General features: G+C 43.3%; 1 protein-coding gene across 4 annotated transcripts; it reads left to right on the plus strand.

Moving 5' to 3' along the window:
* Positions 1–1,104: 1,104 nt before the first annotated feature.
* LOC149278824 (phosphoribosyl pyrophosphate synthase-associated protein 1-like) lies at positions 1,105–13,623 on the plus strand. 4 transcript variants are annotated; one of them, XM_089501688.1, is made up of 11 exons: positions 1,219–1,268; positions 2,155–2,207; positions 2,491–2,561; positions 7,359–7,378; positions 7,838–8,010; positions 9,117–9,232; positions 9,938–9,993; positions 10,729–10,874; positions 13,051–13,121; positions 13,232–13,378; positions 13,465–13,623. In XM_089501688.1, the coding sequence occupies exons 5-11, from the start codon at positions 7,857–7,859 to the stop codon at positions 13,621–13,623; spliced, it is 849 nt and encodes a 282-aa protein (XP_089357814.1). In that variant the 5' UTR covers positions 1,219–1,268; positions 2,155–2,207; positions 2,491–2,561; positions 7,359–7,378; positions 7,838–7,856. The 4 variants fall into 4 exon arrangements, with proteins under 4 accessions (XP_089357811.1, XP_089357812.1, XP_089357814.1 ...); XM_089501685.1 differs by lacking the exon at positions 7,359–7,378 and having other exon boundaries at positions 1,105–1,268; positions 2,491–2,557; XM_089501686.1 differs by lacking the exons at positions 7,359–7,378; positions 13,232–13,378 and having other exon boundaries at positions 1,105–1,268; positions 2,491–2,557.
* The last annotated feature ends 525 nt before the right edge of the window (positions 13,624–14,148 follow it).

The following is a 14,148-nucleotide window of genomic DNA, read 5'->3' on the forward strand; positions in this document are numbered from 1 at the left end:
TGGCCTTTTGTCGGGGCCTCTTTCCAAACTGTTCTCATCCCTGGTTGTGGCCCTTGTGAAAAGTAGGCGAGAAAGACAACCTGGGAGCCACATCTAAGACCGAGCAAGGACAGCGCTGAAACAGCCTGCCCTATAGAAGGGTACTTACTCAGGAGGGGCATCGCCGTATTTTTTGCTCACTTGCACCATTACAGAGCAGACCTCTCTCTATTAGCATATCAGACTGTCCCACCCAAAATGCATGGGAAGCCCGCAAAAAAAAAAACAGCGGTGCCCCTGCCGAGTACCTTCTATAGGGCCGGCTGTTTCAGCACTGTCCGATCTCGGTCTGAGATGAGGCTCCCATGTTGTTTTTCTTGCCTTTACTGTTTCCCTTGTTGTTGTTGGAGTTTCTTTGCCATCTCTATGGAACCCTCATTATATTGTTTTTCATACAACCCCTTAAGATGTTGCTGTATTTGGCTGTGGGCAGTCCCTGGGAAAAGTTCTTGTCATCCCTGTAGCTTTTTTTTGTATAAAGTCCAGGTGCTGGAAGTCTTCGAGCAAAACTGGCTTATAGTGGTGGTGTTTATGCCAGTGTGGGCATTATACAGGAAGGGAATCTTCCATAAAGATGCAGCAGGCCATATAGTTATAGATTTCGGCCTCTGTCATTCTACTGCTGTCAAGCTCCTTTTTTTTCGTATCTCTTTATGATTGTAATTTTTTCCTCTTTTGAGTTCCGAGATCATTCTCCTTTCTTTGAATCCCGAGCCCCCCAGTTTGCAGTTCCCATACCCATATGTAATCACTATTGCTCCTAAATCTAGCACATCTCGATACTAGTTGAAGGCACCTATGGCACGGTGTTTGAGGAAGTCCACTTCAAAAGTGTAGTTGGCCAAGATTTCTTTCGGCATGGAATTACATTTCAAAGTATCTGAAAATCTTGTCTTGGTCACATTGGTCCTCGTTCTTTACCAATCCTTAATTTGTGTCTCTCGCTACTTCTTATGTTTTCTTTTCCATTGTATTAGATGATCTGCTCCTGTGATTTTACTGATTTTTGAGTTTTTGTGTGTGCTGATGAGGGAGCTGTATTAGTGTATTTCAGGGGTCCTCATCATGCCAAGAAGGATGCTAACGCCTCACAAGTCTGTTTTCTCTTACTCCCGGCCCCCAAAGTGGCTTAATGGTGTCAACACTATGAATTCAGCCGGAAGTGGTTACAGAGTCTTCTCGGCCAACTCCAGTGCAGCCTGTGTGGAACTGGCTAAGAAAATCACAGAGTAAGAAATGGAATTGGGAGGGTGGACCTTTTTCGATAGGAATTGGTAAAACAAACATTTTCTGGTCGACAGATAAGTTTTGTACAAGCAGTTATGTACAAAAGTAAAGTTCCTTTACACTAGAATTTTAGTCATGACAGAGGAGCAAAAAAGAAGCATGTTGTATGTGAAGACCCTGCGTGCGTTGGGTGTTGGTGATAGGAAATGTGTAACAAAGAATTATAAAGGTCTATGTGAAGACTTAGCCTTAGACTTATTTTAATTAAGAATATTGAGTTTTTGGCATCAAGAAGTATAGTGGTATAAAACGATACAAGGCCAAGCCCAGGCAATAGGTCGTGATCCAGTGTCCAAGATGGTCTTCTCCACAGGTTAAGCTACTGTGGCAGGAGGGACAAACCGATGGAAGCGTCGATGTCTGCATCGTCGGATCCAAAAGTACCAAATTGTTATTAAACTACATCTCCTGTGATTGTCAACCAGACTTTATAAACTTGTTGACCTTGAATACAGGCATACTTTTTTTTCAAAGGGATGAGAGACTTTGAGGTGTGTTGGAGGAATATGGGAAACCGGTAGGAAAATCCAGATTTGGTTGAGATAGAAGGGGATGTCATTACACAATGAGTTCTGCTATTTTCTGGATGTAGGTTGTATGGAGCAGAAGCGTGTCAGAGACACTCCTTACTGAGGAGCAGCACCAACTTGCTTTATGTCTCTCACAAGCAAAGTCATTTTTCCTTATACTGTCGTAGATAAACTTTGACAGCTTTTTGTGATGTAGAATACTAAAGTTGGAAGAGTTGACCTGTAAAAGACAGAAGACAGTCTTGGTGGCTTTTTATCTGCTGTCACAGATAATATATTATTTTCTATCTGCTCTTAGGAGGTTGGGAGTAGAATTGGGCAAAGCAGTTGTTTACCAGGAAACCAATGGAGGTAAGATAAAAGTACTTTCTGTACAGACTGATTCCCTTTAAACGAAAAAAGAAATTTATAGATTATTCCATTTGTTTCTCACTCGTCAGTGTGGATCTGTGTTTGTAGAAGTCAGAGAGGGGTGATTAGTTGAAGTTGATACCTTTTATTGGTGGAAACAGATGAAGAAAGGACCACTGAGGTCCCAAAAGCTTATATAACATTACATGTTTTTCTAAAAGGTACCAACCCGAAACTCAATTTTCTATTGGGCTAATATGGTAATATCCATTTTTGTTATTAGAAACCAGAGTGGAAATCCAAGAATCTGTTCGAGGCCAGGATATTTTCATAATACAAACTATCCCAAGGTGAGTTACCTGCTTCTTTGTGTTGACGTTGGATGATGCACCTCTGATGGTGTGGACTCAAAGTTGTACTGGTTATTTTTAGCAATCCAACCATGGTTTCAACTTAGGGCTGCCATATCAGCTAATTTTTTTAAGGACATATCTATTTTTTTATGTTGTGGACCACCATCTATACAGCACCTTTGCTCACTAGGCAGGGTGTAAGCTGGGTATGCTGAGCGCTGGAATGTGACATCATATATGGGTCTCTGTTGTGAAGATGTGTGTTAGACTTCTTTTACACTCTCTATTTCATTTTTATGATGCAGGACAATCTTAGGTCTCCCCATCTGGCTCAGCTCCATGCAGGCATCTAGCAGTGGTACTTATTGATGCGGTAGGCGATTGCCTAGTTCCCCTGTATGGTGGGGCGTGCCCTATGTGTTCTGGAAGAAAAACGGCTGATATGGCAACCTAACACTGTGTCTAAATCCCTAAGATATTCAATTCAAAAATAACCAGCATACTAGGCCATATGCGAGGGAAATTTCCATTAATTATTTTATCCGCTACTTCATCTACAGACTTCTTCATCCTCCCAACATTTGTATTAAGAAAAAATAGCATGGGATGTATGGATAAGAAGCCTAGCTGTAGCCTCATTCCTCTGCTATGCACAGCTGTCTTTGACTAGGGATTAGATCTGACATTATTATCCTTACAGCACACGCAGACTGCTTAATTGACCGTCAAGGTCACTAATGCTTTTGGAAAGGGTAAATGCTTTCTACGTAGACACAGAGTATGGGGCGTTCTGTTGCTGGATAAGGTAAGCGATTACCTAGCAAGGAGTGGACAGTGAGAAACATCTCCGCTCTCTATCTTCTATAAAACTCTTGGCCTGTCTTCTACGGTGTTCGTGGAAACATTACAGGCATATTAACATTCCCCTGTCTCGTTAAGACTACAGTCTTCCTCATTCCCATGTCACTCAAGGAGTTCATATGTTTATTCCATGCTGCCATCTCAATCAATGACCTATTTGCTTGTTTTATTGCTTATCTTTTTAAGAATGTAGCAAAAATGTACTTGCCATTCATAAATTTTCATGTTTTTAAATGTATTTACACCTGATAGGATGTTAAGAAAAGCCTTCAGTGGTTTTTATGGCTTTTTTTAAAATGAAGTACGTTTTAAACGGGCAGAAAAAAATAATTGCAGGCGCTCTGGTGATTGGCGTTCTTCTGTCTCATTTAACTCCGCCTCCTGGCTGTCTACTGAAAGGAAGGAGCATACTGCTGTATGCTTCCTGCACATGCTCAGTGCATGCTTCCTGCACATGCTCACTCTCATTCTGGTGAATGGAAGCTGCCATTAAAAACAGTATGTTTTAATCACATGCACGCTATCTGAACACGGATGCTTTGCTAGGATATATGTGATGGGCTGCTGCTTCAGTGACTTCATTGGGAGTTTCCATATAATTCTCCCTGGTTTCAGTAGAGGGAACCGGGGGAGAACTTAAATGAGACAACGTTTCCGGCTCCAATAACCCAAGAATACATGCAGTACAATGCATTGGAGTCCATAGAAAATAGCCAAGTTTTAAAAACCCCTATCGTTGATATTGTAAATTTGTGTGCTTATTGGGATGGCAGCTGAAGCAGCTATAGTCCAAACTGAGATTGTAATAAAAGGGACTTTAGCATTGTGGAGCTGAGTGTGCTTTTTGGACACAGCTGGCTCCTGTACGGTTGGAGACCATCTAGTGCACTGAAGACCTCGGACGTCGACGAGCAGATGTCGGCATCCCCAGGTAAGTAGATGGGGGTTTTCAGCAAAATACTCCTTATATAAAGTAAAGCTTGATTCATTGTTACTTCTTGAGTGTTAAAAAAAAAAGTATAATATAGATGTTTGTTTTTGTAACAAGACTCTTTTGGTGTTGACAAGTATCGAGCACGTTGCGCTCACGTGGTTCGATGCGTCCCTTTAGGGGGTTTTGTACGCTTGTGTTTCTCAGACGACTAAGCAGACTTTTCCGACGAAGAACTAGCTTGTTCCTCTGAAATGGAAACGTGTGCAGGAGGTCGCGTGAAATGTTTTATTTATGGTACGCGTTCACAGAATGTATGCCCAGCGCAGATACTGGGGAAGGAATGGAAAATACTGCAGAAGGGCTGTGGTTGCTATTGAGCGTTTTAGCTGTAGGAAAACATTTTGTATTTCTTAAAGGTCACTCAGTCTCTCTCACACAAATTTGTAATTCTAATATTCCCAAGTTCCCCCCCTTTGTGCCGTTCCTCGATTCATCACTGTCACGGAGCTGGCTAGTCCGACCGACTACCTCCGCTGTCTTGTGCTCCCTTAGCCTGGGACAACACTTTCCCCGGTTCCCCAGTCACTAGCCGAGACTCAGTGTAGGGTAAAACCAAACGAAGGCTGATTTATTTTAGACACACAGAGCTGGATATATCCAGCCAAACACACATTAACATAAAACAAGATATTGGGACACAAACCGCCCCCTTAATCTCCCTCTCAGAGACAACAGGGGCAGTAACGGGATTAACAATACAATAGGTGGGGGGAGACTGATTTATACAACATTAAACATCAAAGAATGGTGGTCACTCCCTGGTGGCAGATCCTGGCTGTCTGCTGGAGATAATCCCCTCAGCCAGTGATGAGAGGATACTGCTGGGGGTAGCCACAGAAGCCTTTACAAACCCAGGGCCCATAGTCAATAGGGAGGAGGCTGGCAGTCAGGCTTCTCCAGTGGCCCCAGTGATGGAGGCTTCCGTCACAATTCTCCCCCCTTCGAATTGGACTGACATAGGATGAGACCCCAAACGGGTTGACTCCGTAGTCAGTCAGTTTATTTGGCCCATCAATGCCCTCCCAAAATTGTTGCTCCTGCTGCTGCTGGGAAGATGGGCCGGCTGCGCCATCTCCCGGGTACCGCTGGGGAGTGATGCCGCCTGCATTCCCTCCCTGGTGCTCCTGCTGCCGTTGAGGAGGGAGTTCAGGTTGATCCGGTCCCAGAATTAGGATCTGCCGCTGGGGAGATGGACCGGCTGTTCCACCTCCCTGCTTCTGCTGGGGGGGCAGGTCGGCCGCTGTATCTCCCTGAATTCCTGCAGCTTTGGTAGGTGCTGGGCAGAGGCCAGCGATGCTCTGCCCTGTTGCCAGCACTTCAGCTGGGGTTAGGGCATCTTGTGGGTCGGCCTGCCACTGGTGAGGGAGGGCCGCTTCCTCCGCTCCCGGACATGTGAGCTGCCGCTGGGGAGAAGGGCCGGCTGCCGCATCTCCCTGGATCCCTGTAGTGATTGCAGGTGTGGGGCAGAAGCCAGCCGCGCTCTGCCCTGTTGCCAGCTCTTCAGCTGGGACTAAGAGATCTGGGCAGACTGCCCAGCATTCTGAGGCCCCCGGTGTGGAGACTGCAGTGTTATCCACCCCTCTTGGGTTAACATTCTCAGACAATAAATCAAATAAATCCCCAGTCTCTGGTTGTGGTGTAAAGTCGCACAGCTCCAGTATTGGATCTGGATTAGCTGCCCAGCATCCCTGTGACTCAGGGGTGGAGACCGCAGTCCCATCCACCCCGCCTGGGTCAACATCCTCAGCTGACCACTCAATCACATCCACAAAATCCACACAATCCCTGGACACTGGGGCATTCTGTTGAACGCGTTTGAACAGTTTTTTATACGCCTTCTCCAGTTCCCACTCCTGTGTAATTAAAAAGTCTAAATCACCCTTAAGTTCTAGTGCATCTGGGAGGTCCCACTCCCTGAAATCCCGGATGTCCTCAATCCGCCACTCCGCTGTACTGCCGAAGTCCGGATCCTCCTGAAGACTATCCCATAATAATCCCAGGCCACCGAAGTCATAGCCCTCTGGAGAACATTCTTTCGCAGTTCCCCAATATGCTTGCTCTGTATACCACTGCAGAGCCCTATAGTGATCTTCCAGCTCTACCTCCTGTTGGACCAGCTTGTCCAATTCGGATACCCATTGCTCCTGGGGTTGCTGTCCCAGGAATGACATCCGTAGTTCCCGCTGGTCTCTAATCTTTTGTTCGGAGCTTGGAAGACACTGACCCCGGCATATAACAGCCCTTTGCCATACTGACCGTCGAACCACTTGCCTCAGGTACTGGTATTGTTCTGTAGGCAGGGCAGTGGTGTAGCAGGAGAGGATGACCCGCAGCAGCCCCTGGAATTCTGATACCACATCCATGTCCTCGTCAAGGCGACCGAAGTCTGCCGTCCTGTCGGTTAATCCCGGTAGAAAGTAAGTGTCCCTCGGACTAAGAAGCAAATCCCACCGCTGCCACCAATGTCACGGAGCTGGCTAGTCCGACCGACTACCTCCGCTGTCTTGTGCTCCCTTAGCCTGGGACAACACTTTCCCCGGTTCCCCAGTCACTAGCCGAGACTCAGTGTAGGGTAAAACCAAACGAAGACTGGTTTATTTTAGACACACAGAGCTGGATATATCCAGCCAAACACACATTAACATAAAACAAGATATTGGGACACAAACCGCCCCCTTAATCTCCCTCTCAGAGACAACAGGGGCAGTAACGGGATTAACAATACAATAGGTGGGGGGAGACTGATTTATACAACATTAAACATCGAAGAATGGTGGTCACTCCCTGGTGGCAGATCCTGGCTGTCTGCTGGAGATAATCCCCTCAGCCAGTGATGAGAGGATACTGCTGGGGGTAGCCACAGAAGCCTTTACAAACCCAGGGCCCATAGTCAATAGGGAGGAGGCTGGCAGTCAAGCTTCTCCAGTGGCCCCAGTGATGGAGGCTTCCGTCACAATCACCACGTAAGAATGAAAGACATTTTGTAAGGAACCTTGATTGACGCCTCCCTATTAGCGACTTGGGGGTAGAGAAGTCCTTCGAAGGTGGTCACCCTCAATGGAAATACGGAAACAGTTTGGGACCCTTGGAGTCGGGCTGGACTGGCATTTGTCCGATGTGACCTATAGCCCGTCCTGGCCTGACTCCCGCTGTCGCTACTCTCGCCTACCTTTCCCTGCGCTCACCAGGGCTGATTGTACCTTTCTGCTTTGGTGTTCATAGAATTTGGTGGAAATTAACTATTCGTCCCGTTTAGTCTGCATAGGAGTAGCTTTAAATGGCAAGTGAAAACTTGAGATTCTGAATTACTGGAGAAAGACACAGTTATGAGAGATATCTATAGCTTTAGTGATCAGTTGATCAATTTTGTTGATCTTGCAGGCTAATATTTTATATTTTTAATAACCTTTTTTGGCCCACAGAGATGTGAACACAGCTGTGATGGAGCTTCTGATCATGGCGTATGCCCTAAAGACGTCCTGTGCAAGGAACATTATTGGCGTCATTCCCTATTTCCCCTACAGCAAACAGTGCAAGATGCGCAAGAGGGGCTCCATTGTATGCAAATTACTGGCTTCCATGCTCTCCAACGCAGGTCAGTTTGCCACTTGATTTCTAATCATATCAAATTTCCTAAATAAATAATTATAATTATCATAATTATGTTTATACACCTGTGATTCCTTGTGTGCAACCCCTTGATATTTATAACGTTAAAAAGTTTTATAGTATTTTGGCCAGTTTAAAGGGACTATTAAATCCCTGCAGACTTGCCAAAAAAAAGAATGCGCTTTGAAGTATTTTAGTACACATTCTTTGAGACATGAAAAATAAACGTACTAGCCTTAGGAAGAAGCTGCAGCTCCTCACCGCCTCCATGGTCCGATTATTTCTGCTCATAAGCATGGGGTGGTCTTGTTAGACCCCCTGCGACATTCGTCAAGCCAGCACTGGAGCTGTCTGACTGTAAGTATCACGTGTTAGGAGGTATATTCAGCCGAACACATCTCCTGTACGGCAAATGGCCGGGGGATGGGAAAAAGGGGCAAATACATATTGTGCTGAATCCTCCCATGATGCACTGTATATGATTTATTTAATGTAAATGTAAATTATGGCTGGAATTTGCCTTTAAAGAGGATCTGTTCTCATTTTAAGTGTGTATTTTTATTTTGTACAATACATTCATTCATTCATTCATTCATTCATACATACATACATACATACATACGTACGTACTCCCCGTACCAGTGCCAGACTGGCCACTGTGGTTAAATAATGAAATCCTTCCTAGCCAAAATGCAATGTTTTATTCATCATTAAATAACACTGATGTGAGAAGCCATGCTGCTGCTTCAGCTTCCAGATTTTACTTCCTACTAATTTTTAACGGGCTGCCTATTGGCCCATACATCACTTACCGGAGCATTTATTTTATTCAAATGTCATTTTTGCAACTTTTTGTGCCAGCTGTATTGATGCCATGCAGTTATATGCCTTATAATTAATATACAAGCACTGCCTATGTTGTAGAATGCTAGTAAACAAGGCTGGCTACCTGTTCTTCTTTTTCCAGAGGAAGCCCACCGCGTATATATGGAAAAGGCCTGGGAATGAGAGTCACTGCTTGCGTTATAAACAGTATATTGCCCAGGTTACGTTTAACGTTTTTTGTCCTGTTGTTAATGTCTGTCTTCACAGGGCTCACGCATATCATCACCATGGACCTGCACCAAAAGGAGATCCAGGGTTTCTTTAATATCCCTGTGGACAACCTCAGAGCCTCCCCATTTCTGCTTCAATACATTCAAGAGGAGGTAAGCAAACGGATATTCCAATCCAAGACCAGTGCTGTCCAAGGTGATGTGTGCTCGATATTCTGAAACATCATATTAAGTAGATTACTAATAATAATAATGATGATGATGATCTCTGTAACATTTAGTTCAGGGATCAGATGGTTTTTCATTTTCCTGGAAATAATATCTTGCAATATATAATGTTAATGAGAATCGCTTTGTTTAGCATTAAGTAAAAAGCCATTATAACCAATAATTTTGCAGGCAAAAGAGAAAATGATGCATCCCAAGTACTGTGTCATGAATAGCAAAATCATCATCTGCCGCATAATTTTATTAGGTGATGAAAAGGGGAGAAAAAAATACAATTATATAAAAGTTCTTGAATTGCAGATTTTTTTATGAAAGTGAGATTTTATCAGATTCAGTTTGATTCTGTCTTTATTACGTCTTATTTTTAATGATTGCATTATTTATTTTTATTTAAAAAAAACAAAAAAAACCATCTGTATAAAACACTAGGTTTTCGGTCTCATAGGAGCCACTGTACTGTCCCCAATAATTGGACAGTTCCGTTGGTTGCTATGGTGATTAGACCACAGTTCACATTGAATCGCTTTTTAAATGTAACCTCAGTAAAAATTGCTGCCGTGAAACAGGTTTAACTGACACTTGGTGGCAAAAGAGGTCATTTGTTAAGACGCCTGCCGTTTTTACTTTCAGATCCAGGATTACAGAAATGCCGTAATCGTTGCCAAGTCTCCAGATGCAGCAAAAAGGTACAAACAAGCCACTTCTTAGTCTCCCATCATCATCATCATCATATAAGCTCTTTAACTGGGAGATGGGAAATATTTTTATAGTGATGGGCAATTAACGTGATGCTGATTGCAGCCAGTTTTTAATTCCCAGCAAAAAATTTTTTTTTTACCTTTTCCCCCTTAAATTCATATATTGTGATTTGACTCTTATAGGTAAATGACTTATAGAACAACAAATTGTTATTTGAGCACCAAAGCTTCTCCTTTTCTTGCTTAGCCATTGGGTTTCAATTTGAAGCTGCTAGATCATTCTTTGATCCCGACATTTTCCATTCCTTCTAATGTTTAGAGCTACATCTCAGTAGACTGTTTAAGGGTAATAATCTCCTGTCTGGGAAGGCACATTCTCGGTTTGTGAAATGGGGTTTTGAGAGAGGGGCTACCATTTTTAATAAACTTTTATTGCTGCTGGTGTCGTGTTGCCGAGATGACTGTCCATTGATGTCGTGTTCCATGTTCCTGGCACGCGTTACCAGCTATGTCCCATTGGACGTCTGCCATGGGTTCCTGAGATCCGATTGCTCGTTCGCTTTTCAGATGTCTATTAATATGCAAACTGTGATTTTGCGGTGCTAATCATCATCATATAATGGCTGATAATGTCTTATGGTTTGCCTTTCCATCAGTGATATATAGATGTTTGTTTCTAACCTAATTGCCTTTTGACCTGCGGATAACTCGCTCCCTTGGCAGGGCTCAGTCATACGCAGAGCGACTTCGCCTGGGGCTCGCAGTCATACATGGAGAACCTCAATGCTCTGAGCATGACATGGCAGATGGACGCAACTCCCCGCCAACAGTTAAGAATACCACTGTTCATCCAGGACTGGGGTTCCCCTGTAAGTTTTCGCTTCGGTTGATAAGTACATCTGTTGACTTTTAGGTCTTAAATAATCAACATTTTAGTCACTTAAAACAATGCAGTGACAGGTATAATGCTTCTCCACATACACTATATGGACAAAAGTATTGGAGGAATAGCATTGTCCAAGATGGCTTCCTTCACTGGGCCTAGTCCATACGCTGATTTCAATAATGTCCCAATACTTATGTCCAATTAGTGGTGCGCAAAGCTGGGGGAACCAACTACATATTAGTGTCTATGTATTTAGAATGTGATCTCAAAGTCCCTGTTTGTGTAATGGTCAGGTGTCCAAATACTTTTGTCCATATAGCGTACGTTTGATACAGTCAGTACATGTAATGTTTATGGCTATAGCAGGTGGCATAGTCTTTGTTGGGTGTTATATCTCAAATTCAATATTGTCAGTGTAAATTGTACTTTTGACAACGAGGTAATATATGTGCAATTTGTGTAGTTGGTCCTTTTCAAAAACTATCCATGAAATAGCAAATTTTCCACTATTGTTCTTCTGCAGGTGATGAGTATTTTATGCTGGATGGATATGGTTTTATCCCACATCCGATACTCATCTCCTACTGAAATAAAAAAAAACAAAAAACCTGTTAGACATCGTTCAGTGATTTCCGGGACAGGGTGAAAACGTGGGGTCTAAATTCACGAGTAATCATATTGCTGTGTTGTAAAAGATGATATGTCTGTATGAAGCTCTTGCTCACGCGCTCCCTTTGGTATCAGGCAAGCGGCAGCACCCGTTCCCAGGCTTAGAACTGCCAAGTACGGAAAGTGACGTGCCGTTCTTTACCCTGTGTGCTGTGTGCTTCACGCTCTTGATTGGGCTGTCTGTTATGTCTGCCGTGCTGCATCGACCCCATCTCGCTTACTAACACGATCCTATTTTAACGTTAACGAGAATCGCATTGTTTAGCATCACGTAAGCCTACGGCGACATTCATCAGGACAGGTTCAGATATTTATTGGTTAATATCCAATGTAATGTATCCTGGCTGCAGGTTATCAGCACTGGCTCAGATGTTGCCGTTTACTAGTTGATATTTGTGATGATATTCCTTATGAAGGTACCGATTATCCAAACAGGGGATTCGCCGACATGTTAAATTAGAGTAGAAATCAATGAATTTATTCATAATAATAAGAGTTTTAAGTATGTTGTACTATACGCTCTAACTTTTTTTTGTAAGATGCCAACCTAGCCATAGTATTATAGGATATCCATATGGATATTGGCTCTACATAGTGAACCGTTGAGGTTTTGTGAATCTCATTGAATTTGGTATGCAAAGTGCGGGGCCAATTCGGCCCTACTTGCTGTCGAGGCTCTTACTAGTTGGCCCTTCGTAATGCATAGTGATGTTTCCAAGTTGAAGTATCCCATCTTAATTGCAGACTCATGACTGTATATTATCAGGGCTGGTTCAATAACATCGATATAATACAATCTACTAATCAGACTATTAGGACTGGCCCGGATAAAACTGGATTTTTAAATAGCTTTTTCAGAACATTTTAATCACATGGGTATACATTGCTTAGCCCATGACTGTCAATTTTGGTGAGTCCTGTCTAATCTTATCTTTGGACACCATTAAAGAATTATCTGGTGGGAGAAGCCATGACCCAGAAGTGTGGTGAGCATCTCCCAACACCTACAAAAAAAAAAATCAAACTCCTAACAGATTTTGGGCTGATTCTACGACTATTATGTACATACAACAAAGCGAGGCCTTAACCTGATTTTTAACCAATTTAGGCCAATTTGCAGATTATCAGTACAGTGTTGGGTGTGTATCTAGTGCAGCAACATCTCACTGCAGGTGTTTCAGGACAGTAACTACTTATTACAAGGTATTGCCGTTGGCTCGACAGCATGAAATACAATGATGATATACATAACGGGGCATGAAAGCAGGGCAGGTTCGGATTGTTCCCGCTATCTGTATAACCCAGCACTTTGTGTAAAGTTCAGCATGCTTCTGTGACCTCTGAGATTGGCGTACGTTCTTTCTTTTGCCCCTGTGCTATATCTGGCTAACGGAACAGCAGTGCAGTGTGCCTTTCCTTAACCTCGTCTGTGCATGTGTACTTATGTGAGACCAAACATCATTTTTATCTTCTCCCTCTTGTTTTTCAAGTGATGATTGCCAAGGAAAAGCCTCCGATCAGTGTTGTCGGAGATGTAGGGGGAAGAATTGCTATCATTGTGGTAAGAAATGTTAAGGACTTTAAATATAGTTGACCCCAACGCTTTCCTGTTGACTAGGCACCTAACCTCCATGGCTACAGGTTACTTAACTCTAATATGTTTTAAATCAGGATGACATCATTGATGAAGTAGAGAGCTTTGTGGCAGCAGCAGAGATCCTCAAGGAGCGGGGTGCCTACAAGATTTTTGTGATGGCTACCCATGGAATTTTGTCTGCAGACGCTCCATCCCTTTTAGAAGACTCGTCCATTGATGAGGTCAGTCTAAAAATCCTTTCTTTACATTCCCTCCATTTCTTATCTCAGTTCCCATCACTTGTTCTACCCCATTTTCCCCTCTACAGGTGGTAGTAACAAATACTGTCCCCCATGAGGTTCAGAAACTGCAGTGCTCCAAGATTCGGACAGTGGACATCAGCCTTATACTATCTGAGGCCATCCGCCGTATACACAATGGAGAATCCATGTCCTACCTGTTCCGAAACATTACAATGGATGACTGAGCTTGCCTGCCCACCTCACCAGCCAGAAGTAGGGCATGTACCCTCCCTCGTGATGGAGAGTCCGCAGCGTAGAGGGAAGTGGACAGGGGCAGAGTAGAGCGCAGAAGTTCTAGGCGTTTTTCCATTGCTAAATTTTCTACTACAGGCTCCTATCGCTTCACTGTTTGGGAGGACGAGGCAAGCGCTGCATGGCCAACATCCGGCAGTGGTGGAGGGCAGATTATATGCGATTTTAGGAAGGAAGGTTTTATAGAAGGATGCTGCAAAAAAAAAAAAAAAGCTTTGTCCAAAAAAGTTAGGACTTTTTTTTTTTTTTTTTTACCTGGTTTGAAATTATGAAATGATTACTGTGCTGCCACAGATGCCAAATAAATCTAAATGAGCAACATCTATCTATTATATGCTGTATAGCATTCCCTCGCGTGTTAAATCAATCCATTGCAGGATATAGTAGAAAACAGGGATAAACGCAGACGTTAAAGACGTACAAAAGCATATATTTAAACATCATAAAAACAGTAAAAA

Source organism: Sceloporus occidentalis, unplaced genomic scaffold, assembly GCF_023333645.1.
Source record: "Sceloporus occidentalis isolate IW3139 unplaced genomic scaffold, rSceOcc1.0.p SCAF_179, whole genome shotgun sequence".
Lineage (NCBI taxonomy): Eukaryota > Metazoa > Chordata > Lepidosauria > Squamata > Phrynosomatidae > Sceloporus > Sceloporus occidentalis.